Genomic DNA, 27,648 nt, shown 5'->3' on the forward strand with positions numbered 1-27,648 from the left:
AAAGAGGCTCAGGAACAGTGCCCAGGCCCTGAGTCCAAGCCCCAGGACCAGCAAAAAAATTAAAATAAAATAAAAGGTGCTAGTAGCTCAAGCCTTAATACTAGCTACTCAGGATGCTGAGATCTGAGGATCACAGTTCAGTCAGGTCAGAAAAGTCAATGAAACTCTACTCCCAATTAATTAGGATGAAAGCTACACTAGAGGCTCAAGTAGAAGAGGTCCAGCCACAAACAAAAAAGCCCAGGAAGAGTGAGAGGCCTTGAGTTCAAGTTCCAATCAGAACACATATGCGCGCACATGCACACGCATGCACACGCACACACACGCACACACGCACACACACACATGACAATACCAACAGAAAAAAAGGCTACCAGGAATGGGGAAAAATATACAAATCATATATCTAATAAAGAATTACTCAGAACAGATAATTCCTACAATTCAGAAACAAAAACAATCCCTTCCATAAACTTAGCAGAGGTTCTAAATAGACATTTCTTAAAGATAATAAACAAATGACCAATAAATATTTTTAAAAAGTTCTACATGATTTATTAGGAAAAAATTCCAAACTACAATGAGATTAAAACCTCACCTTCGTTATTATAGTTATTAAGAGAAAATACAAACACCCAAAGAGTTGGGAGTGGCTCAAGTGGTACAATGAATGAATGCAAGCATGAGGTCCTGTTCAAATGCTAATACCGGTCCTTTTAAAAATAGCTAGAAGGGGGAAGAGGAAGAGGGAAATGGGGACCATGTCATGAGAAAGGGTATCAAATGTTTGTGAAGTAATGAACCTTCTATCTGGTGAATATAATGTAACCCTTCTATTAATTACAATAAAAAAAAGAAAAACAAAACAAACAACCAGAAGAACCCCAAACAGACAAACAGAAAGCATAAGAATGAGGAGAAACAGGTGGGAATGTAAAACACTATAGTTTTGTGGACAAAACGTTAAAAAAATAATCATATGATCCAGGAGTTATAAAACATCAGCAGTAGCAGCTTGATCCAGAACATACCGTCAGGAAACTGGTCAGCATCATCATCAAACATGGCTTCTTTGAGGGCAGACTTGTTGAAGGGGCTGATGCTATCTGAATAGTTATAGGGATTGTAGTCTCGAGATCGTGGAGAAGAGTGGGCAGGCATGGAATGGAGCAACGATATTTTATTATCAATAGCTGCTTGGCTTGAGTCAGTTGCGTCACCTCCTGCTCTTGGGTCTGCCACCCCAGGACCACCACACATCTATTGATAAGTAGAAAATGGTATAAAAAGTTAGATTAGTTAAACACTTTTTTTTGGGGGGGGGGCGGGGAGACAGTCCAGGGCTTGGACTCAGGGCCTAAGCACTGTCCTTGGGCTTTCTCAAGGCTAGTGCTCTATCACGTGAGCCACAGCACCATTTCTAGCCTTTTCTATGTATGTGGTATGGGGAAATCGAACCCGGGCTTCATGCTTGCTAGGCAGGCACTCTACCACTAGGCCAAACTCTTGGCCTGATCACTTAAATACCATTCTAAAAAGGTGTTTCACTATTGTTTAAAAGGCTAATGAGAAAGTTAAGAATCTGCTGAACAAAATTTCAACAACAGGGCCTCCAGTGATGTTTTCTTGTGAATGGTTCCCTCAAATAAAGTAAATATAGTATGATTGGCATGTTCACTAAAGACACAAAAGGACTTTAATTAAAAACTTAAGTTCCTAAGTTATATAATGACAGTTTATCAATAAAATATAAGAAAGTACTTTTTGTTGGGTGCTGGTGGCTCATGCCTGTACATTTAGCTGCTCAGGAGGCTGAAATCTGAGGATGTGGTTCAAAGCCAGCTTGGGAAGTTTGTGAGACTCTTATCTCCAATTAACTACTTAAAAAAGTTGGAAATGGGCCCTGAGTTTGGCTTAGTGGTAGAGTGCCTGCCTAGCAAGCATGAAGACCTGGGTTTGATTCCTTGGTACCACATACATAGAAAAAGCTAGAAATGATGCTGTGGCTCAGGTGGTAGAGCTCTAGCCTTGAGAAAATCAGAGGATTGTGCTCGGGCCCTGAGCTCAAGTCCCAAGACTGGCAAGATGAGGGGCGGGGGTGGGGAGAGAGAAATGGGGACCAAAACATGAGAAAGGGTATCAATGTTTGTGAAGTAATGTATCTTCTATCTGGCGAATATGAAGTAACCCTTCTATTAATTACAATTAAAAAAAAAAGCTGGAAGTGGTGCTTGGCTTACCTTGAGCAAATGAAACTCATGAATTCAGGGATAGCATTTCTGCCCAGAGTTCAAGCCACAACTAAAAAAGCACTTTTTTTTTTGGGAGGGGGGACGGGGGATACCAATACAGTTGGGCATATTAACATACTATTTCAAATACCAGTAGTAACACTAAATAACAAACACTAGTATCAAAATGTTTAGCATGACAAGCATTATTATCACCACCACCAACTGAACAACTTTGGGCTAAACCATTTGCTAGACACTTTATAACTATTCACTAAACATTTACTGTCTATCTATCTACCCAGATGCCAGACTCTGTTCTTACATTGGGAACAGATCAATGAACAAAAGAGAGAATGAGATCTACTCAAGAAGTTTATATCTAGTGGAGGGTTTGAGGTAATAAAAAAAGCTTAAAGAATGAGTAAAGTATGTGCAATGGTAGGTGATTGGTTTATAGGAAAAACAGAACAAAAGGATCTCTAGTGCAAGTAGAGGCAGAAGGAATGCACAGAGTAAATAGAGTCATCAGATTTTACTGAGCCTTTAAAGACTGAAGGGAAATAAATTAGCTATATGACAATCTTAACGTAAGGCTGCTTCAAGCAGAGGTAACAGCCAAAAAAGAGAGACCTGAGGCAGAAATATGCTCAGTAAAAGTTTAAGGAATAGCAAAGGCAATGACAGAGAAATCAAAGAGGAATATAGCAGGAGATGAGGCCACAAAGGAGCAATTAGGGATCTACCCTAAGGTTGTACATAATGGAGGAACAAGCCAAGGCAGAATCAAAGAGGCCAATTAGATGCCTGTTTTAATAATTTAGGTGAAAGACTTGGTGATGATTGCTTGAATCAGATAGGCAGTGGTGAGTAGTTAAATTCTGGATATGTTCCAAAGGTAAAGCCAACAGAGTTCTAGACATGTTGGATATGGAGAGTGAAAAGGAGAGGAATAAAGAAGAATCAAACATAATTCTTTGTTCAGGTTTGTCCAGCATACAATCAACCAAGATAGGAAAGGAACTGAAACAGGGGTTATGTGAGAGGTGGACCTCAGGAGAGAGGCCTGGGCTGGATAGTGTCATATGAAATATCACACTCACATCTTGAAGGTAGTCAGTCAGTAGAATCCTTATTTTCCTAATGAAGACAATGAAGTTTAGAAATAACCATCTGACTACCTAGTAACTGCCTCGACATGGGATTTGAATTCAGTTCTGTCAGAATCTACTACTTAAGTTCTTCAGTTCTCTACATTTACCGTACTCTGGATGTAAATTAAGCAGTGATTCTTTCTAACTTGTTGCTACCACATGTAGTGGTGCTATTTTTTCTTAGAGGAAAATCAAACTACTTTATTAGACTGTTGTCAGGGAAGGCAGGAGTTTTTCAGATGTTGGTGTTTGCATTGAGACATGTGTAGAGGACTTGAAGAGCATTATGAAAGAAAGAGAGGGAGTAGAAAATGAACCACAGCACATGAGTGTTCTTAGGACAGGGAGCCTCAAATATGAACAGCAGGCAAGGTTTTGGTCTGTTAACTAGGCCTCTACCAGCCATCTCTGCCAGACAAGCATAGGACAAAGAAGTCAGGACAGCAGAAGAGGGAGCCCTTGGAGATGTGCTGAAACCCTGTAATGTTCTATAGATCTGCAAATATTGAAAACGAACAAATTCCACAGGGAATGGTACATGGGGGAGAGGGGTTGTTTTAATAAAGTCTAAGTAGTAGCAGCAGTAACTACAAACAAACAACAAGCCAGGCACCAGTGGCTCACACAGTTATCCCAGCAACTCACGAGGGTGAGGTCTGATGATAGTGGAAGTAGTGCTGTGTCTCAAAGTGGTAGAGAGCTAGCCTTGGACAAAAAGAGCTCAGGGACAGCACATAGGCCCTGAGTTCAAGCCCCACAAGTGACAAAAACCCCCAAAACAAAAAAATCCCAGAAAACAACAAAAGAAATCATTTTTGAATGGCAGAAGTAACTAATTAAACAATAATATCTCAGAGAGAGGGGTTAACAGAAGACACAAACTATTCTGGCTCCCTTCAAGTCTTCAAATACAAAAGCTGCCTATCTGCCTTGTTTCTTGCTAATTCTTCCATGGAATTTTCCTGTATGTATGTATGTATGTACATACGTATTTATTTTTGCCAGTCCTGGGGTTCAGCTCAGGGCCTGAGCACTGTCCTTGGGTTTTCTCAAGGCTAGAGCTCTGCCACTTGAGCCATAGCACCACTTCCGGCTTTTTCTATGTATGTGGTACCGAGGAATCAAACTTGGGTCTTTGTGCATGCTAGGCAAGCACTTTACCACCAGGCCAAACTCCGGGCCCCTCGTCTTTGTTTTATGTGTCTTTATTTAAGTCTCTTACTCCACAGTGATCATCTCTATACAAATATATAAAGAGCTGCAGTAACAAAAGTCTTGTAAATCTAACATCTAAAATTGTGGTTAGCATGTAGCTGATAGTAAATACTTGTGGAGTGACTGAGCACTGCAAAACTATATGAAAATAACAGGAAGCAAAGTTAAAAAAGACACATAACTGAAACAATCTATAATATAACAACATTTAAATACTCACAGAATCACCATCATCTTTTCTAGGGTCCCTTTTCAGTGGTTCACTCATGTCCTCTTGACTGCGGAAGCTGAAGCTCTGGATTGCCTCAGTGACGCCTCTGAGAGAGCTATAAATGTCTTCAGAGTTCATGTTTTCTGTGTCATAGTCAAATGCACTGTGAAAAAAAAAATCAATGCTAATTTTTATGCATGATTTAAAAATACAGACACATTTGAGCTTCCATAGGGCATTACTAGTTTAGAAAATACATATTCAACAAAGCATAATTAGCAAAATAAAATATGGCAGCTATAAATGATTAGCTTCCAGGGCCGGGAGTTTGGCCTAGTGGTAGAGTGCTTGCCTAGCATGCATGAAGACCCAGGTTCGATTCCTCGGTACCACATACATAGCAAAAAGCCAGAAGTGGTGCTGTGGTTCAAATGGTAGAGCTCTAGCCTTGAGAAAATCCAGGGACAGTGCTCAGGCCCTGACCCTAAGCCCAGGACTGGCAAAAAAAAAAAAAAAAAAAAAAAAAAAAAAAAAAGAATAGCTTCCAATGGAGTGAGAAGTATAGCTCTTAAAAACGAATTCGTCCTTCTATTCTTAAAGACGTCTGAGTAGCGGAGGTGTGGCTTAAGAGGGAGTGAGCAAAAGGCCCTTGAAATCACATCCCAGTAGCATTTAAAATCAGCAACAAGCTAGGCACCAGTGGCTCACACCTGTAATCCTAGCTACTCAAGAGGCTGAGATCTGAGGATCTTGGTTCAAAGCTAGCCTGGGAAGGAAACTCTGCAGGACTTATCTCCAATTAAGCACCAGAAAACCAGAAGTAGCGCTATAGCTCAAAGTGGTAGAGCACTAACGTTGAGCTGAAGAGCTCAGGGGCAGCACCCAGGCCCAGAGATCAGTAAGTATTTATAGAGGAATTGAAAGCTAAGAATGTTTACTATGGTAAAAAAAAAACAAAACCAAAACCAAAACATAAAATGAAAAACCGAATATGAAAATTATGAAGAAATCAAAATTTAACTATGAATAAGGCTTTTCTTAGACTACAGTCATGCTTATTTATTTAGATACTGCCTATGGATGTTTTCAAACCACAAGAGTAAAGTAGTGACTACAAAGACCACCTGGCTGAAAAGCCAGTTAGACCTTTGTACAAAGTTTGATAATTCTACGAGTAACTCAATAATGCTAAGTAAGCTTTTCATTTTTTTTTGCCAGTCCTGGGGCTTGAACTCAGGGCCTGGCACTGTCCTTGGACACTTCGTGCTCAAGGCTAGCACTCTGCCACTTGAGCCACAGTGCCACTTCTGGCTTTTTCTGTTGATGTGGTTCTGAGGAATTGAACCCAGGGCTTCATATACACTAGGCAAACATGCTACACTAGGCTACACTCCTGCTCCAATAATGGTAATCTTTGAAGATATTTAACAAACGTATAAGAAAGCAGAGATTTTTTTATCTGTAAAAAAGAAAACAGCTTTATTTCAATGTATCCAATTTCTTTTCAGTCATTTATAAATGCTAAATGTCTATTAGCCATAATCACTTTATGATTTCTTAGAAAAGTACTGTACTTTTCACAGTTCTTAATCCCATAAAGATTAAGAATAAAAGATATCCCTGGAATAAAAGATATCCTTTTGAATCAAACAGTACATAGAGATGAGCTGTGGTAATAGTAACGTATATCTGAGCATAGAGGAATAGGCTTATGATTTGTCATTACAGACAGAATTTTTACCTTGACAACTATGTTCTACTTAAACTCTTATTAAATTTTGTGTTCTAACCACTGAACTAAACCTTTACAAGAAAGCAGAGAATTTTGAACAGTGAAAAAATATTAATGAAATGAATTATAAACATATTCTAAAGTACAACTAAAGCTGCAATTATCACAACTGTGTAACACATAACCTAGACAATAATTATACATAAGTGTGTGTGTGTGTGTGTGTGTGTGCGCGCGCGCGTCTGTATCTACACACATATTTTTTTTTTGGTGTCAGTATTAGGCTTGACTGCAAGGCTTCATGTTCTCTCTTTTTTTTTTTTTGCCAGTCCTGGGCTTGAGCTCAGGGCCTGAGCACTGTCCTTGGACTTTCTCAAGGCTAGAGCTCTACCACTTGAGCCTCAGCACCACTTCCGGCTTTTTTCTATATATGTGGTACCGAGGAATCGAACCCGGGTCTTCATGCATGCTAGGCAAGCACTTTAACCACTAGGCCAAACTCCCGGCCCTCATGTTCTCTTTTTGTCCAAAGTTGGAGTTCTTTTTTTTGTGATCAGTCGTGGGGCTTGAACTCCGATCTCAGCCTCTTGAGTAGCTAGGATTACAGGCATGAGTCACTGTACCGGGCTCAAGGTTGGAGTTCTACCACTTGAACCACATTTCTACTTCTGGCATTTTGCTGGTTATTTGAAGATAAAGTTTCTTGGATTTGCCTGCCTAAATTGGCCTTGCACTGCTATCCTCAGATTTCAGGCTAGCTAGGATTATAGATGTGAGCCTTAAGTACCTGTCCAATAAGTTATGATATATTTTTCTTTCTTGGACAGTCATGTGTCATCCTTAAATTGCTATTACTTTTTGTGCTAGTCATAGAACTTGAACTCAAGGCCTGGGCAGTGTTTCTAAGGTTTTGTGCTCAACATTAGTGCTCTCTATCACTTGAGTTATAGCTCTACTTCTGGCTTTTTTGGTATTCAACTGGAATCTTCAATTAAGTGTCTCACAAACTTTCCTGCCTGGATTGGCTTTGAGCAAAGCTTCTCAGATCTAAGCTTCTTGAATAGCCAGGATTACAGGAGTTAGCCACTGGTACCTGGCTATGTACTGTAATTTTAATGGTATATGAGTAAAACAAAAAAATCAAATGAATTAACAATAAATATGAGGTAATATGCAATGATTTCTCAAGAGGCCAGGAAAAGACATTAGTCTACTAATGAATCAACAACTTAATTTTAAATATAGTCTGTACTATAGTTTTTACAACTATCTCTCTTACATTTTGCATTAAAGACCAATCTCTTGTAACAGTCTTTTTCCTCAGATGTATACAGTATATATTAATTTTATATTTAACCCTGACCCATTCTTCGCAACTTTTAGAGGCACTTGGCCAATATTAAATATAAGTATCCATTAAAATTGATCTTATCATTTAAACTGAGTAGTAGGATATAAATAAATGACACAATTTATAAATTGGATTACATACCATCCTGGAAATATAACTATACAATTTAAGAAAATAGAAGCTGTTTCAGTAGGATTCTTGTCACTTCACAAAAACATTCATATCCTATGTTCCTCATTTAAAGGTAGCTTTGGAATACACTTAAAATTGTTTGCATTTCTAACTTTCTAAGACCTTTAAGCCAAGTAGAAAGTGACTGGAATCACATCAACATATTCCTTTCTAGAAGTGGTAAACATAAAACATGACAAAATTCTTTTTTGAGTGTGTACGAGTGCTGGTGCTAGTCCTCAGGGTCAGGAGCTCTTGTTTATTAGCCTTTTCATTCAAGCCTCCACTCTTACCACTTGGGCTACACCTCTTCTGGCTTTCTGATGTCTATGAGTCACTTAGATTAGTTGGCTGAGGATGCGTTCCAATCTTGATCCTCAGATCTCAGGCACGTAGCACACAGCTGAAATTTACTCTTATATTACCTTGGAGATAATGTGTTCTGTGACGTATTGGTAGGAGAAGTAAGAGGACTGGACCAGTTGGCTGGTGATCGAGGTGTTGGTCTTGTCAAAGGACTTCCCATGGAACTCTGGTGGAAAAAGTCAAATACATATTAACATATGACAAGCCAGGCTCTTAGGGATGCTATACTGTCATGATATAAAGCCATATGAAAAAGTCAGTATTATTTTAGGCTAATATTTTAAATATTCATGTACGCATGTCTGATTTCTGGGTAGAAGATGTCTATTTAGAAATCTAATACTTTGAGCCTTTTCTCTTCCTTTATATGTTTCCTTCTCAATTATTATTAATATACTTCCTCTTGGCGTCAACAGAATTCTAAACTAAAAATTTTAAATATTTTTCCTGCCTTAGCCAATTATCTTCCTCTAATCATTACCAATAATCAAAATTTTATTTCTTCTAGGTCTGCTTTACAAAGGTTTTGAATAGATACTAATAGTAAAATTTGGTTACATTATTTTGCCTGCTTCTAAAGACATAATGAATCAATGCTTCTCTTTTTCTTTCTTTCCTTTTTTTTTTGGATGGATCATGGGGCTTGAACTCGACTTGGGCTGCTGCCAAATGCAGGTGCAGAATCATATACTAGGATCAGTTTACTTTATATAAAATAAAGCAATTATTATTTAATCAACTACTCTATCATACTATAGTCAAGAAAGTGAGAAGTACCTGGGTTCCATTGCCAGCATTTCGAAGGTGATTATGAAGAAGTTTGGTAGCACCATCTTGAAAAGTTTTTGGTAAAGCTCCTAATAACATTGTAAACTCTGGGGTATTAAGTTCAAATAAAGAAATCAGCACTGATTGTGCTGCCTAAAAAATAAAGGCATAAGAAAAAAAGCAGATGAATACATTTTGTTTACACATAGGTGATCTATATTTTGTCTCACATTTATTTCTATAATGGTCAAACTAAAAGCTTCACCATAATCTCAACAAAAAAGGAGGATTGATTGATTGATTTAGTGTTATCCCGGGACTTTGAACTCAGTACCTAGGTGTTATCCTTGAGCCTTCTGCTCAAGGCTGGCTACCTCTTAAGTCATAGCTGGACTTCATTGGTATAAGAATCTCATGGACTTTCCTGCCTAGGACTTTGAACCACAACCCTTAGAACTCAGCCTCCCAGTAGCTAGGATTACAGGCACGAGTCACCAGTAATTGACAGAAAAATATTCATATTTGTTTTTGCTTTCTTATTTATTTATTGCCAGTCCTGGGCTTGGACTCAGGGCTTGAGCACTGTCCTTGGACTTTCTCAAGGCTAGCACTCTACCACTTGAGCCTCAGCACCACTTCTGGCTTTTTGCTATGTATATGGAGTACCAAGGAATCGAACCCGGGTCTTCATGCATGCTAGGCAAGCACTCTACCACTAGGCCAAACTCCTGGCCCCTCATATTTATTTTTTTTTAAGGATTTATTTATTATTCTGTGTTTCATTCATTTACTTTGCAGTAGCGGGGCTTCTAACACTTGAGCCATGCCTGCAAAGCTACCACTTATTTTTTGAACAATGTTCAAAAATATGTTACAATGATTAAAGTTAAATAAACACTTTCCAGGGTTTCTTTTTCTTTTTTTGTCAATATATATATACTATTATTTCAGCTTTCCTAAGAAAAGAAAGATGGCTATACGAAAGCTATCCATAACTAATACCTTACTTTTGCTTTTAATATGCATTTTTTTTTTTGCCAGTCCTGGAGCTTGAACACTGTCCCTGAGCTTCTTTTGCTCAAGGCCAGCACTTTACCACTGGTTCTAATTTAACATCATATGATTTAAATTGCTATAGCTTTAGTTGTTTTTTGTTTTTTTTGCCAGTCCTGGGGCTTGAACTCAGGGCCTGACCACTGTCCTTATCCTTGTTCTTTCCTTAAAGCTAGTGCTCTACCACTTGAGCCACAGCATCACTTCTAGTTTTTTCTGTATATGTGATACCAAGGAACTGAATTGAACTCAGGGCTTCATGAATGCTAGGCAAGCACTAACACTACTAGGCCCTCTTTGTGCTCAAAGTTAGCCCTCTACCATTTGAACCACAGCACCATTTCTGGCATTTTCTGAGTAGTTTACTGGGAATAAGAGGCTCATGGACCTATCTGTCTTGGCTGGCTTCAGACTGTGATCCTATGATCTCAGCCTCTGAGTAGGTAGGATTACAGGCATGAGTCACCAGCACTCAAGTATCAATTTCCTTGATTTTCCAAAGAAGCAGCTTTGGTGTTGCTGGTTTTCTCTATTATTTACTTATTTATTTTTTAAATTTAGTCTGTTAGTTTCTGCTTTTTTAAAATATATTTTATTGTAATTAATAGAAGGGTTATATTATATTCACCAGATAGAAAGTGCATTACTTCATAGATATTGATACCCTTTCTCATGTCTTGGTCCCCCTTTCCCTCCTCCCACTCTCACCCCTCATCTTGTTTCCCCCCCTTCCCTATCCTATTTCAAATAACCAAATAAGCATAGTTTCTGCTTTAATATTAATCATATCTTTCTCTCTGTTGCTTTGTACATCTTTAACCAGTGTCTTAAAGTGATATATTAAGTTACTAAGATTTTTCTTCATTTTATTCAAAGCGTGAATAGCTAGGATAAAACTTTCAATCCACTGCTTCATTTTTGTATGTTATGTCCTCATTTTTTGTTTTTTGGTCGGTTGTGAGGCTTGAACTCTGGGCCTGGGTTCTATCCCTGACTCTTGATCTCAAGGCTACAACTCTACCCCTTGAGCCACAGAGCCATATCTGGTTTTCTAGTGGTTAATTGGAGACAAGAGTCTCAGGTCCTTTTGTGCCTAGGCTGGCTCTGAACCTTGATCCTCAGATTTCAGCCTATTGAGTAGCTAGGATTATAGGTGTTTGCCACTGCACCCGGCTGAAATTATATTTCTTAAAAATGTAATTTTTAAAAATGAGGACATTCCAGGCATGTGGCTCATGCCTGTAATCCTAGCTACTCAGGAGGCTGAGATCTGAGGATCAAGCTACAAAGTCAGCCTGGGCACAAAAGGACCGGAGACTCTTATCTCCAATTAACCTCTAGAAAATGGGAAGTAGGGCGTGGCTTAAGGGTAGGGTAGTAGCCTTGAGCTGAAGAGTTTAGGGACAGTGCTCAGGCTGAGTTCAAGCTCTATGACCCACCCCCCATCCCCAAAAAATACATATATAATTTCATTGTTACTATTAAGGAACTGGATAAGGAGATTAAAACTTTATAAGTTAGGTAATGAGTATAATTCTTCCTGGACAATGTCTTATTTTCATTCTTCTCAAAGTATTTTCTAATTTTTCATTCATATCTTCTTTGGCCAATTGATTAGGATTGAATGTTTTAAATTTCATATGTTCAAGAGTTTTCCATATTTCTTTCTGTTACTGACTTCTAATTTCATTCCACTGTAGTCAGGGAACATATGTTGTATTATTTCTATTGTTTTAAACTGAGGCTTATTTTATGATTAGCATGCAGAGTGTTCCATCCATACATACTTGAGAAAATTGTGTACTCTGCTCTTGTTTATCGCTGTAAATAAAGATCACGGATTTATATTCTGGGTAACCTTGGAGCACATAGTAAAAAAACAATTCACTAGAGAAGAGTAAATAGAAATAGATATAAGATATCAAAATAAGAATTGACCAAGAAACTTAGGAAAATGTTAGACTGAAGGCTGAGGAAGATATCTGTGCAAGCAGGCTAAGGAAAAATTCTGCACAAATGGGTGATAACAAAAGTTGATCCAGGAAGGAGCTTTCAAGAGTATTTCTATGCTTTTGAGCATATGGAAAATATTAGTCATATAAATGGTACAGATGCTAAAAATATAAACACATACTTAAAAGTTACTTAAATAGCTCAAGCAACAGAAAAATAAAATACATAATTTATTCCAAGATAAATATAGCTTCTATAAGAACAGAAGCATTTAAGAGCATGTGTTATATACACACACATATACATACACACATACACATATATAAAACACACATGTGTATATATATTTATAAAGACGTGTAGGTAAGTAGATATAGTAGGCAGATAGGTAGACATAGTAGTTTGGTAGGTAGGTAGACACAGAACAGATACATAAATAGGCATATAGTAGTTTGATATAGGACTGACTACCTCCTGCATGGCCCAATGTTAATCTTTTCTGCTGCTCTTCAAAGATGGAAAGTCCTTACTTACCAACAGAGATAAATATAATGCCCATGTTTAACAACAGATGAGTAAATAATGTCTAAATTCATAGCTACCTTCATTGGCAATCCAAAACTACTGACTTGCCTTTCCAATTTATCTTCTAAACCTCATATTAAAACACACCTTCCGAACATCAGAGCTTTTGGGTTCTGTGGTCCAAGTGATAACCCGAGATACTGCCAGTCGAGTTTCACTGGAATTTATAAAGTCACCTGGATCCATCTGTTTGGCCAGAGTTTCTATGTATTTAAGAATAGCAACCTTCACCTGCAGAGGCAAGTACAATGAGAGAGGATAAGAAGATGGTCATTGTGAGACACTGGAGAACACTGCAGAACTAATTGCACAATTATATTTTGACAAGTTGAAAAGGAGCAACAATTTCAACAACAAATTATACAAACACATCTCTACCTGACATATAAATACATGGTAAGGTGACAGGTTTCTGACATTCTTTTTTTTTTTTTGCCAGTCCTGGGGCCTGAGCACTGTCCTTGGGCTTTCTCAAGGCTAGGGTTCTACCACATAAGCCACAGCACCACTTCCAGCTTTTCCTATGTATGTGGTACTGAGGAATTGAACCTGGGTCTTCATGCATGCTATGCAAGCACTCTAGGCCAAACATTTAACTCTGGATGCTGTTCATGAACTCTTCAGCTCAAGCCTAGTGCTTTACCATTTGAGCCACAGTGCCAATTCTGGTTTTCTGATAGTTAATTGGAGATAAGAGTCTCACAGACTTTCATGTCACTGCTGGCTTTGAACCACAATCCTCAGATCTCAGCCTCCTGAGTAGCTAGGATTATGAGTCACCAAGGCATTTAATTCTTCAAGTATGAATAACTGCTAAAGACTTTCTCAACAAGTTTACAATCATTTCTTTGAATCTGCCTTCAGACTGTAGAGCTGACTCTCAGCTACCCTTAGAGGGAACTGATCTTTTTCAACTTAACAATTTCATTTGGGGGAAGTAAATCAAAGTATATGCAAATAATCAATAAGCCTGTAATCATGATGGGCAATATAAAGTGATTTTTTTTTCTTTCTGTTCAAATACTAGATAAGGCTCACAACATGAAATCACTCTTTAATAGGCCCATCAACTATCAGAACTGCTTCGGAAACAAAATGCTTATGTAAGCACCACTAAAGCAAAGAGAATCCCTATTTGGATGAATAAGGTAAACAGGTACGGGTACAAAAGGTCTCTTTATTCTCCCAATAAAGCTTGATATGTGGGAGTATGGAAGGGGCAAAGGATTTGAAATCAGCAGGAGATGGAGTTATTTCCCCAAACAAACATGGCTCTTTCAAGACAGACTCCCCCTCACCTTTATTATCCTTTTAGTAAACTACTATTAAGTTCTATCCTTTCTCATGCTAAGGCAGGAAAAAAAAAAGGTTAAAAATACTCCAATGTTCTATAGTTTCTAGAAGTGGTTCTCTCAAACTTTCCATGTGTACTTTAGTTTGAAAGAGTTCCTTTTCCCTATGGCTGGGGAAGGAGCCCAGGGATCTGTACATGCCAGGCTAGCATTCTGCCACTGAGCGTCATCCCCAGGTAACTTATCCTCTTAGCTGACCAATAAAAATTGTACAAATTTAGGGTGACCATACGATGGTCAGGGGGCACAATACGTTGTTTTAAAGTATACACACATCGTTGGATTGCTAAATTGAGCTAGTTGACATATGTACTAGCTCACAATCTTATTTTTTTGGTGGTAACAACACTTAAAATCTATTTCATAGTTTTAAAGGAAGTTTTGTTATTTGTACGCATTTAAAAGTGTACAGCATATTTTGATATATATATATATATATACACACACACACACAGAATGAAATGGTTACATTTTAAATGGCTACAGTCAAGCAAATGAATGAATTCACTATGTTAATATTTTGCTTGCATTGTGTATGTGGCAAGCATACCAAAAACCAGCTGTTAGCAATTTTTGAATAAGATAGTACTAAGAACATGTTGTGCACTAGAGCTCTTAAATGTGTGGCTCAGTAATCTTTGATCTACATCTCCAGGATTCCCCTCAACCATTTGCGATGTGCAAACACTACACCTTACCAGGCTGGATGACTTGTGCATGAGTTAGCAGCTATACCTGGCCCACAGCCGTTGGAGACAGAAGGTACTATACACATTAAATATCGAGTTGTCAATTAAAAAAAAAATGAAGGCTTAAATATCAGGTTAAGACAGCAATTTGAACAGCTATTGCCTAAAGTTAAGTAACCAGTCTTTTTATGTTCTTCCTTTTTGCTGTCATTTTTTTCCCCCTCAACTCAGGACAAATAAGAACTTCAGGAAGTTGATAAGTAGGAAGCAAAGCAGATGAGAAGTTCGCAAAGTAATAAAAGAAGGTCTGACTCCATTTTTTTCTCCCAGCAACAACAGCGGCAAGACAGATGATCAAATTGCATTCTTTCATAATGAATGAATTTTAATAGGTATTCATAATTTTATAGGCAAAAGATCCAGACCAATGAGAATATATCCAATTAAAACAATCACGTTGCCAGGCACTAGGGGTTCACATCTGTAATTCTAGCTACTTAGGAGGATTAAAACCAGCCAGGCCAGAAAAGTGTGTGATTCTTCAATTAATCACAGAAAAAGACAGAAGTAGTGTTGTGGTTCAAATGGTAGAGTGCTACCCTTGAGCAACTGGCACTCAGGGACAGCATCCACGTCCAGAGATCAAAATCCAGGACTGGCAAAAAAAATAAAAAAAACAGATACACCATAAAATTTCCTGGGGCCAGGAGTGTGGCCCAGTGATAGAGTGCTTGTCTAGCATGCACGAAACCCTGGGTTCAATTCCTCAGTAATACATACACAGAAAAAAGCCAGAAGTGGTACTGTGGCTCAAGTGGTAGAGAACTAATCTTGAGAAAAACCCAAGGACAGTGTCCAAGCCTTGAGTTCAAGCCTCAGGAATGGCAAAAAAAAAAAAAAAAAAATTTCTGCACAATAACAAAACAATGTAAAGGCACAACCTATAGAAAGAGAGACATATTTGTAAACAAACATGTGATAAGGAAAACTATAAAAAGTATACAAGGAACTCAAGTTGAAAGTAAGGAAACAGACTAAGAAATGATCATTTCTTAGAAGTCAGGCACAGTGGCTCATACTTGGGAGATGGAGAAAAATAGAATTGTAGTTTAGGCCAGCTCTGGAAAAAAAGTCAACCAGATTCTATCTCAACCAGTAAGTCTGTTGCAGTGGTATGTACTTGTGATCCCACCTATGAGGGAGGCTAGAGGAAAAAGGATCATAGTCTGAGACTTGGGCAAAAGTATGAGACTCTTACTAAGCAACCAAAGCAAAAAAAAAAAAAAAAGGCTTGAGGATGTGGCTCAAGTGCTAGACTACTTGTTTAGCAAGCAAGAGATCCTTAGCTCAACCCCCAGTATTGATAGTAGTATTAAAAAAAAAAAAGCCAAAGAATTATATGAAAAAAAGTTCAGCATCACTATTATAGATATGCAAATGAAATCATAGTGAGGTATCACTTCATGCTTGTTACAAGGTTTATTTCATAAAAGATGAAATTTAGTGGGGCACACTGGCTCACGCCTGTAATCCCAACTACTCAGGAGGCTGAGATCTGAAGATTGCAGTTCAAAGCCAGTGAAACTCTTATCTCCAATTAGCCACTAGAAAACTGGAAGTGGTGCTGTGGCTCAAAGAGTAGGGGGGTAGCCTTGAGCTGAAGAGCTTAGGGACAGTGCCCAGGCCCAGAGTTCAAGTCCCATGACTGACAAAAAAAAAAAAAAAAAGATGAAATTTAAGTTCAAAGACATGAAGGAAAGGAAACATTTGTACACACTGACAGTATGAATGTAGTTAGTACAGCTATTATGGAAGACAGTATGGAGATTCCTGAAAAATTAAAATAGAATTGTCATATAATACCCAATTATCCCAATACTGAGTATACATAGAAAGACAAAATCAGTATGTTAGTATGTTGAAGAGACATGTTCATGGCAGCATTACTGTAATAGCCAATAAGAGGAATCAGATTACGTATTTATTGATGTTTGAATGGGATAAAGTAAATGTGGTACATATACAAAATACTACTAGCCTTAAAAAGGGAAATCTTGCCATTTGTGACCATATGGATGAAGTCAGAAAACAATGTAGTAAGTGAAATTATCTAAGTAAGAAAAATATTGTACCATCTCATTTACATGAGAAATATGACAAGGGATAAACTATTTCTTATAGAAAGAAGAGAAAACCAAGTATAGCAATGCATGTATGTAATCCCAAAATTTGGGAGGCAGAGGTAGGATTGTGAATTCCAGGACAGTCTGACAGAAAAAGAAAAAAGAAAAAAAAAAAGGAGTAAAGTAGTAGTTAACAGAGGCTGGGGAATTAAGAAATTAAGAAGACATTGCTTAAGGGGAATAAAACCTCTGTTAGAAAGAATAACTTCAAGAGGTCTACTGGACATCATAGTCTGTAGTTGATAGATACCTACATCTGTAAATTTAAAAATTGCTAACAGTGAATTTAAGTATTTCAATACAAAAATAAAAGTATATGAAGTACATTTAACTGTAGTTTGATTTAACCATTCTTCAATGATATATACAGCAAAATATGATGTACAACAAAAATTTATAGTTTTATCTTGTCAATTAAAAACCTAGAATTATAATTTTGAAGAAATATGTCATCAAAACCAAGAGTTAACCTATTAGCCATCAGAAATGTGTAATAGATAGGGAAGAGACATCTGGGTAGTTTTACGGTATTAGGCCCAACTAAATTATAATAGTATGAAATACTGTGGGTTCTGAGACAGTGTTATCTTCTATTAGTGTAAATAGCTGAAGATAAGTGACTATACTAAACCAATAAATGAGCACCATTACACATGTTTTTTGAGACAGGTTTCCCTATATAGCCCAGGGTGGCCTTAAGCATGAAGTTTCCTTGCCTCAGCCTCTGGAGTGCTGAGATTACAGGTATGGATCACCAACATATGGCTTCTTTCTAATGTTTATTCACATAAAAACCCATTAAAGATGTAAAAATTTATACAAACCAACTGTTTTTATCCAAAAGATCAATTTTTATCCATGTTTTTTTTTTTAAAGGTCTTATACTCCAATTCAAATTACTAATGTTTCTTTGTTAACTTGTCAATTTCTCCCTCTTTTTCTTTCTTGTGTGTGTGTGCGTGTGCATGTCCCCTAGGGCTTGATCCAAGGACTTGGGACTGTTCCTGAGCTCTGCTTGCTCAAAGCTAGTATTCTACCACTTAAGCTACAGCTTCACTTATTATTTATTTATTTATTTATTTTGGGGGGTGGGGAGCAGTCCTGGACTTGGGTTCAGGGCATGAGTACTATCCTTAGGTTTTCTTAAGGCTAGAGATCTACCACCTGAGCCAAGCACTCTACCCTTAGGCCAAACTCCCAGCCCCAGTTCTGGCTTTTTGATGGCTAACTGGAGATAAAAGTCTCATAGACTTTCTTGCTCTAGCTGGCTTTGAACTGTGATACTCAAATCTGAGCTTCTTGAGAAATTAGGATTACGGGTGAGTCATCAGGTGGTTGGCCTGTCACATTTTTTTTATCATTAATTCTGTCACCTACCTGAAACTTGTTTTTACTTTGGTGTGAGGTATAGTCTCAATATACATGCTATTCTAAAACATCAGTTTAAGAGATTTCCCCTCGATGGCTTTGCTATTATTTTTATCCATATATTAAATATATTTATACAGAAAAGCCTTAGGCTTTTGGGGAAACTATCTGGGCTTCCAGTACAGTGCTTTTCAGTTTTAGTTTTTTTTTTTTTCCCCAGCAGGGAGGTAACTTTAACCTGTTTGTTTCCTACATTATTCCCTTTCACTCTTTTTCCCCTCAGGTTTTCAGCAATGCAATTCTGTCCAAGTCACCTTTCATTCTTACTTCTGAATCTGACTTATTTGTACTGGTCCACTATTGTTTCTATATACATTTTTATTTATCAGTACAAATAATTAAAATATTCATTTAAAAAATAAAAATAGATGAAACCCCTTTCATAAAGTAGCTCTGAGAAAGTAACTTCATGTTGACTATAAGTCAACCCTGAGGTAAGAAACATATAATTTGTGGTTTTAAGGTACAATCACATTCAGAAACTTAAAGAGAAAAACTGTTTGGGCAGTAATAACTTGTGGAAATACAGTTCATGCAGAATAGTGTGAAAAATGTAAGAAATATATGCTTGTTATTTCCCTGACTTTAATCTCCTTAGATAGCTCAAGAAAAAAAAATTAGTAGTCAGTGGCTTATCTTTATTATAGATCTTTATCTTTTATGTTTAATTTAATCACTACAATTTCCACAGAAGTGGAAAATATGTGCAAATGAAAACTTAAAGTTAATCCTGATGATAATTTTATGCACATATCAGAGAAAAATCACACTGCAGAAAAAGTTACTATTTTAGCTAATGAGACCAGCATTGAAATTAAATTTTTTGTCTACTAAAATGAAGACATTGGCAAAAGTGATAATTCAGCTTAAAAAAACTACCAAAATTCCTCAAATTATAGCTAAGAAAAAAAAGCATGGGGAAATGACAAACATAAAATCAGGTAAGAATATATAGAGCAATTTTGCATTATGAGCTAGTGTTAGATGGCCATACGTGGGATGTCTTCTAAGTACATACCCCAGGGAGCTTCTCCAAAGGATAACTGGGCATTTGAACAACATTTGAAATCAAACTTATACATGCATAAGAGGTTTACAGAGGTTAGTAGTTGAGTATAGAGTCATCCAAACATTATAGGAGCACTGCAGAGATAGTTAAGAAATAATGCAGTTTAAAACAAAAACAAAAAACCTTGGAGCTCCAAAAAGAGTGAAGCTGGTCCCGAAGTGCTGGCTTGACTGTCTGAAAGTTTATAAAAACAAAACCCACTGATTGAACAGTTTCTCCATGGGACAGAAATACAAATTCTGACAGGTTTACTAATAAAATGCTTCAACTAATTAGTGTTTTTATGACATTAATTTTTTACCTTTAAGCTTGGTGTCTGGGTCTGATCAACTGTAAATCTCATTAGAATATTGAATTGAAGATCATTTGGAAAAGATTCTCTGAAATAAGAACAAAGTCAAAATAGTACAAAAAAATTAAGTTGGCAAGTATGCATTTAAGAAACTATGATTAGTAACAAATATCCTTATATAGTATATGGTATGGCATACAATAAAAGCATTCTCAAAGACAAATATATAAATTGTACCCAGCAAAGGGTTAAGGAAAAATACTGTAACAGACACAATTTGATACTTGAGGCAAGACTGCATACATATAACCAAAAAAATACAGTCTGAAAAAGTTCAATATTCTTAGACATACTTCTTTAAAATCTGCTTATAGATATTTGAAATGAGTCACTTTTAATTTATGCAAAAATGTATAACTACATGGAGTTCAAAATCTTCTGAAAAGAGATCTTCGAACATTTAATTGCAATATAAAGCATTCTTTTAAAATTTGGGAAACACTTTTATTTTTACATTAGATACAATTAATCTTCAATCCTATTTTGTAGATGTATGCTTAGCTGATCTCAGTTAAAGGGACAAGGTGCAACTGCAGGTATACACATAAGCCAGTTTTCTTGGATGAGTTCTCATTGTGTAGCAGAAGCGAAACCTGAATTCATGATCTTCCTGTCTCTGCCAGCAGAATGTTAAGATTATAGCTGGTCCAGATCATACCTGGACCCCAAATAAAATGCCAGTCTTGAATTACTCAAATCAGTAGTATTAATAAAGTTTTTTTACAAGAGAAATAGAGGTTTAGATAAAAAAGAATAATACTATATGATATGTACAGTGTGAATAGGCAAAACTAATGATTTTGAAATGGGGCCCATGCAATCTGTTTGAAATAAGCCATGTAGTGCTGTATACCTGCAATCACAGCTACCTGAGGCCAGCCTGGATAAAGCTATCTCAAAGACAAAAGGATTGGGGGCATAGCTCAAGTGATAGAGCAGTTACTAATGTACAAAGCCCTGGTCTCAATACTTAATACTGCCCCAAACCAAAAGAAACAAACACAAACAAAAGCCTGTTTGAAAGGACTCAGAAATGCGAATTTTTAGTACAGGAACTAAATATTCCTAATTATCAAGTTAACTTGAAATGTGTACATAAAATATTACCTGGTAACATCTAGGGCCTTCTGAACTTTTGCTTGAACAGACCCAAGCAAATCAGCACCCATTTTTTTCAGCAGTTGTGTCAGTAGTACAAACAACCAATCCTGAAGATCATCTTTGTGGACTTGTATGAAATCTACTAGAGTCTCCAAAAACATGCTGAAAACCTAAAGGTGATAAAGGGAAGAGGCGGGGAAGGAGGAAAAAAAGAAGGAAATATTGATCTTTATGCTCAATTCAAAATGAAAATAGAAGGGAAAATAGGAATCAGAGGCACAGCGATTGGCAGCCAAGCAGAAAAAAACCAAAAAAACAAAAAACAAACTCTTGCTTTTCACTGGACTCTGTGATACAAGAGTACATCTGAGCTGTTATCCAGCTTCTGCAGAAGTTTGACAATTAGCTGTTCCATGCAGAATCACTTGGTAAAGGAACTTCGGCCACAATGGCTGGCACACCTAATGTTACCAATGATAGTGCAGCTTAAACTAGCTAGACTGAAATCCATTTTAGAAGAAGAAGGCCTATACAAGCTTTTGGAAGAGTGGCACTGAATAAATTAGAGGATGACTATTCTAATAGCCACCTTAAAGTATCAAATTTATCTGATGTAGTGGGCTAACTGGAGAATCCTCAGATTTCTCAAAAAGGTAATTGTCACAAACATTTTGGTATGAGATCTCCTATTTACTAAAGCTGCCCCAAAAGTAATTTTAAACCATAAGTGATTACTGAAACTCAGCCTAAAGCAATGTATTTCAGCATAAAATACATCTAAATTTATAAAATTTATAAATTTATAAATTCATAAAAGGTCCTAGATGCTACACAATTAGTTTTGGACTCTATTGGTAGGTTTTGTATTTGGTCCCAATATTAATCTACCAGTTAAAAAAACTGAATTTTAAGGTGAACAGATGCTAATGTTCATCTGATCTACTTCATTAAAATATTTATATTTTCAACAAGTTATATTTTTTCACAATAAGTTCAATACTGTACTGGAAAATTTAGTTCTAGATAAAGAAGAATTTATTTTTCAGTCATACTTCACTGAGAGAATTCATAGAACAGATGATTAAAACTATGGTACTTAAAATGCTGAATTATGACAAAGAAAATTAGGCTAATTTGGTAACTAAAAGCATTTGGCTTTCAAAACACATTTCTTAAATTTCTTTATGTAGTTTTCTTATGGCAGCAATGAAGTATTTCCTGTATTAGTTTTAACTAATCTTTACATTTGAATCTTAATTGCAATTAAGGTATTTGCTTAAGATGCTCTATATTGGAAAAAGCAGAGACTTTACATACTATCTGTCTCCAGACAGTGCCTGCTCTATAAACTAGATGGGTTACTTCATGTATTTTATTTGTTTTTTGGCCAGTCCTGGTGCTTGAACTCAGGGCCTTGGTTCTGTCCCAGAGCTCCTTTTGCTCAAGGCTAGCATTTTACCACATGAGCCACAGCTCCACTTCCATTTTTTGAGTGATTAATTGGAAATAAAAGTCTTATGGGGAATTCTGTGTCCAGGCTGGCTTTGAATTGCAATTCTCAGATCTTAAGTCACCTGAGTAGCTAGGATTACAGGCCTGGGCCACTGGCATCTGGCCAGCATTTTCTTGAGCTCAGTATATTTCACCATTCTGAAAATATTATTTCCTCTAATTTCTCTTCTTTCTTGTCAGGAATTCCCCCTTTTATTTATTGTGTGTATGTCTTCATCCTGATTCTCCCTTCATTATAAGGTGAGGCCTCTCTGCTCTACCTATCAGATGAGGCCCCATAAACTCCATAATAGGTCTAAATTTGGACTTCCCCAAAACTATGTACCACACTGTGGCAGTAGGCACATCAAGCACTTCTGACTGCACATCTGGATTACTGCAATAACTTGACTTTTTATATTCTATATACCAGGAGCACTGGTATCAAATAATTTCTGTAACAAGCCAGACAGTAAATATCTGAGACTTCATAAACCATATAATCTTATGCCTACTTTTTGCCCTGTTAGCTTCCTAACATGGCCATAGAAGCTATGCATAAAAAATAAGCACAAATAAACATGGCTGTGGTCCAATGTAACTATACTTACAAAAACAAGTCGCTGGACATATTTAGGTTACAGACTGAAATTATTTACCAACTTGTGCTTTTTTTTCTTACTCTAAGATGGGGATATAACAAAATCCTTATGTTCTCTCTGCCCCGTTGGTCTACAGGATAGTCCCTTAAACTGTCATTAAGGTTGTAATCTCCAAATCAATCCTGGCCTATCTGGTTATGCAGACTAGCTCTTTCCCTTCACCTACATCTCATATAACCCACCAGAGTTCCATGATTCCCTCCAACTCTAGCCCCCATCCCACTCTCCATTCATATTCACATATGACATTATGCTCTATGAAGTTTACCATTCAAGTCTCAGCCAAAAAGCTTCTAGGATGACTAGTTTTCCCCTACATTGAACTCACAGTGGAACCAGCTATTTATGGCAGTACCTGAACCATACTCTTATTTGGATAAAAGGTTCTCTCCTCTTTCATGGTAAGACCATGTAGCTCAGGCTGGCCACAGACTCCCAATACTCATCTATACTACTTAGTGCTGGGATTAGAGGTGTTCACCACTGTGTATACTCAACACTATATTTCTATACATTCTTGTATCATCAATTAGAACCAAGCTCAAAGTTAACTACAGTCTGAGGAACCAATACAAAGCTGTTTGAGGAATGTAAAGACTGTCTCCTAAATAAAATCACCCTATATGCGTTGTCAACTTTTCCTCCCAGAATGAAGACTTTCCCTTTACAGAATCTACCTAAGACTATATTTCTATTAAAGTCTTATTCTGCTCTTTCCTTCCAGAATACATTTATAACTGTCTAAAGCAGTTTTTTTGGTTAGATGTCATGAGTGGCTGGATAAAAATGTAGATATGTGGGCCAAGAGTGTGGCCTAGAGGTAGAGTGTTCACCTAACATACAAAAAGCCCTGGGTTCAATTCCTTGGTACCACATATTAAAAAAAAAAGCCAGAAGTGGTGCTGTGGCTCAAGTGGCAGAGTGCCAGCCTTGCACAAAAAGTGTCCAAGCCCCATGACTGGCAAAAAAAAAGAAAGTAGGCATGCAATTTATATCATTCTACATATAGAATTACACTCTTACTTTTTTAAATAGGTACTTAGCAGTACTTACAAACTGATCATATATACATATACTTATAATATGTAAAGCTATGTCCATGATATATTTGAAATTATACACATAATTTTGAGCTTAATTATAGAGTTGCTCTTCGATTTTGATATTCTAGGGATGAAATTTCTGGTTTTGCTTTTATGGAATGATGTGAAATAGAATTTTAGAAAGTACATACAAGGAGGTAGGGTTAAATATTATTTAAATAACTGTAAAACTTAGTGTTGGAGGCAAGGTTCAATTGGTATCCAGCCAATGAGTAAAAGTATCAGGTGCTAAGTTTGAGTTCCAGTCTGGGACAAAAACAAACTGTGAAACTTGAGGGTTTTTTTTTTTTTTTGAGTTATTTTTAACTTTCAATGGAATCAACCTATAATGCTATCTGACAAATGTCCTATGTTGAGAAAATTAAATATTTGAGCTATTACAATTGAGGCAGCCTTTTCTTACACTCACTCTCTTAGGTGTGCCAGTCATCAAATACAGAACAGAAGAACATAAATTAGATTAATTAGTAGATTAAAAAGCACATCTCCAAACAGAATGACAGTTTGCATAACTGCAAGTAGCATTTCGTGGATTACAAAAGGTCCAACACTGCGTGAATTCTTCAGGAGAGAAAATAGAGAAAAAGGGTTAATGTCACAATCATGCAGCAAGTTAGCTTTCCAACAAATATTGAACCAACTTACTCTCTATTGAGAGTTCCAACACAGGGGACAGCATGCAAAAAGAAAAAAAGAAAAAAAAGAAAAACACACAAATTAGTCGCGATCAATAATGCAAAGTTCCTGTATGGAAGGAAAACACTTAGAAAATAAAAGTGACAAATGTTTTTTCAAAGTTTTATGGAAGACTCAAAACAGTTTTTAAAACAAGAGTTAAATGAATAGCATGGAAAAAAACACATGATTTTCCTGTATTTCTCTTGTAATTCACTGCCGATAATAAGAATTAAAAAAAAGTAAAACAACAAAAATCTAACAACAACAAATAAACAGAAAAGAATGAAAAAAGTTTTTCTTTTGTACATTCTACTGTGTTCCAGGCTCAATTTGGGGAAAGAAGCTAAAAGTAATAGGAGGTTATCCTTATTTCTATGGTCAATATGAGTCCATGTAACAAGAAATAGAACGTTTTCCCTTTCTTTATCTATTTCTTCCCTTCCCCAGGAAGAAATACCTCCACAAGTTCAATGATTTCTGTTATGTCTCAGAACAATTACTATTGTTTGAAGGTAAAAAGTAACTGTTCATATTGTACAAACTTTAAAATTCTTCAGGTAGGATATGTATTACAGTCTTGTATTCCAAGGCAAGGAGCTTTTGAACGGCCTAGAGTGCTAGTCAGAAGATGTGTCCTTATAAGAAAGGCATTTAACTGGGCCTTAGTGTAGAAGTCACTGCCTCAACTCTCCAGCAGTATAAGAGTCAAAGGCAGATTCTACAGGCAAGATTACAAAGACTACAAAAGGCCAATCCATACTATATACCTTTGTGAAGATGGTTTCTGACAAAGAGTTCCTCAGGAGTCAAAGGCTAGAACCTGTGGCATCACTTATACTTGAGGGAAAAAAACAGATCCAAGTAGTCAAAATTAAAACCTGCTTTGAGCTAGTTAATTTTTCAAAACTTATCTATATTTGATGTTTTTATACTCTGAAGTGGTTGGTATGCTCTAAAATGTTTACTCATTTAATATTAGCTTTCAGCTTTTTTTTTTTTGGTCTGTTGTGGGGCCTGAACTTTGGGCCTGGGCACTGTCCCTGAGCTCTTCAGCTCAAGGATACTGTCCTACCCCTGTGGCTCCACTTCTGGAGCCACAGCACCACTTCTGGTTTTCTAGTAGTTAATTGGAAACAATTTCCTGGAACGAAAGACCATCTTATGAAGATGGACTGGCTTTGAACCTTAATCCTCAGATCTCGGCCTCTGGTGTACCTAGGATTACAGGTGTGGGCCACGGCACTTGGCTTAATATTAACTATCTTAATCAAGATCTCAGTCTTATGAGGTGGGTATTACGATAACACTGAGAAAATAGATAAGAAACTAAGGTATACATTGCTATTAAGAACTGAAGGTAGTGAACCTAAGTAATCTATTAAAAGGCTTTAGTAATACTTTGGTGTTGTAGGGTTTAGGTTATTTGTTTTTATTTTCTTCTTTGGGGGTACTAGGTTTGGATTCAGATCCTTGAACCTTCTACGCAAGCACTCTATCATCTGAGTCATGCTGTAAGCCATCCCTTCCACTCTCAAACCCTTTTTAGTTTATTTTTTTCCCTGGGTCTTAAGATTTTATCACGTTGGCTTCTATCCTGGGTAGCTGAGATTATAGGCACGGATAACACGTCTATTTTTCTTTTTGAAACAGAGCTTGCCTCAAACTACAAATCTCCTATCTCAATCCTGAGTAGCTGGATTACAGGACTCAGGCCATACTGTACAGTTAAGTCTTTTATAGTCCCAGGTTTCCCATCCATGTATTCAACCAACGATGAACTAAAAATGTTCAGTAAAAACTCCATATCTGTACTGAACATGTTTAAACATTTTTCCTTATCATTCTTTATGCAATATACAGAAAGAACTATGAGAACAATATTTGCATTATATTATGTGTTAAGCGTAATTTAAAGATGATTTGGGAGGATAGTTATAGGTTATAAACATCCGGGGCACTGTTCTGCATGGAACTAAGCCCTTGTGGATACTGGAAGACAACTACATGTGAAACAAAAAATATAAACTATTAAGCTACAGATATTAAATAATTTCAACTTGTAAACTGTGCTTATTAACCATATTATTTCTTTGCTATTCCATTTTCAAAGGTCATTCTTTTTTTTTTTTGTCAGTCGTGGGACTTGAACTCTGGGCCTGAGTGTTGTCCCTGAGCTCTTCAGTTCAAGGCTAGCACTCTACCACTTTGAGCTACAGTGCCACTTCTGGCTTTTTCTATGTATGTGGTGCCGAGGAACTTGACCTGGGTCTTTGTGCATGCTAGGCAAGCACTCTACCACTAGGCCAAACTCCTAGCCCTTCATTTTTATCTTTTAATGGGATCTTTTGCTCGCAGATAAGACAAGTTTACCTCTAATAGAGAATAATCACTGAAAGCTATCTGAAACCTAGGTGCTGATGGCTTATGATAGTAGTCCTAGCTACTTCAAGAGGTTGAGATCTGAGGATCATGGCTTAAAGCTATATGGCAAGAAAATTGATGGACTCTACTCTCCAAGTAACCATCAAAAAGTTGGATGTGGAGCTGCAATTCAAGTGGTAGAATACTAGCCTTGAGCAAAAAACCCCCAAGACAGTTTAAGCCCCAGGGTTAATATGTACACACATACTCTCTCTCAAAAACTATTTCAAAGTATAGGCAATTTATTTTAAGCATGTAGATACCCCAATGGATTAAATGTTTAGGTAAAGTTTATGCATAAAGTGAGCATTTAATAACTTTACGTAGCA

At 36.9% G+C, this 27,648-nt stretch overlaps 1 protein-coding gene across 50 annotated transcripts in view; it reads right to left on the reverse strand.

The window, feature by feature from the left end:
* The window catches only part of Clasp2 (cytoplasmic linker associated protein 2), a 206,896-nt gene that overhangs the window by 19,001 nt on the left and 160,247 nt on the right, over positions 1–27,648 (reverse strand). For 31 of the 50 annotated variants that reach the window (XM_090351849.1, XM_090351847.1, XM_090351840.1 and 28 more), the window contains 7 exons: positions 20,971–21,134; positions 19,813–19,891; positions 12,878–13,021; positions 9,209–9,352; positions 8,491–8,597; positions 4,821–4,974; positions 1,032–1,260 (listed from right to left, as the gene is read on the reverse strand). In XM_090351849.1, the coding sequence (XP_090207975.1) occupies positions 1,032–1,260; positions 4,821–4,974; positions 8,491–8,597; positions 9,209–9,352; positions 12,878–13,021; positions 19,813–19,891; positions 20,971–21,134 (1,021 nt within the window). Of the gene's footprint in view, positions 1–1,031; positions 1,261–4,820; positions 4,975–8,490; positions 8,598–9,208; positions 9,353–12,877; positions 13,022–19,634; positions 19,686–19,812; positions 19,892–20,970; positions 21,135–27,648 lie in introns of all 50 variants that reach the window. The other 19 variants (XM_090351844.1, XM_090351839.1, XM_090351835.1 and 16 more) reach the window with 1 other exon arrangement.

This window comes from Megascapheus bottae, chromosome 18, assembly GCF_031878675.1.
Source record: "Megascapheus bottae isolate mThoBot1 chromosome 18, mThoBot2.hap1, whole genome shotgun sequence".
NCBI lineage: Eukaryota > Metazoa > Chordata > Mammalia > Rodentia > Geomyidae > Megascapheus > Megascapheus bottae.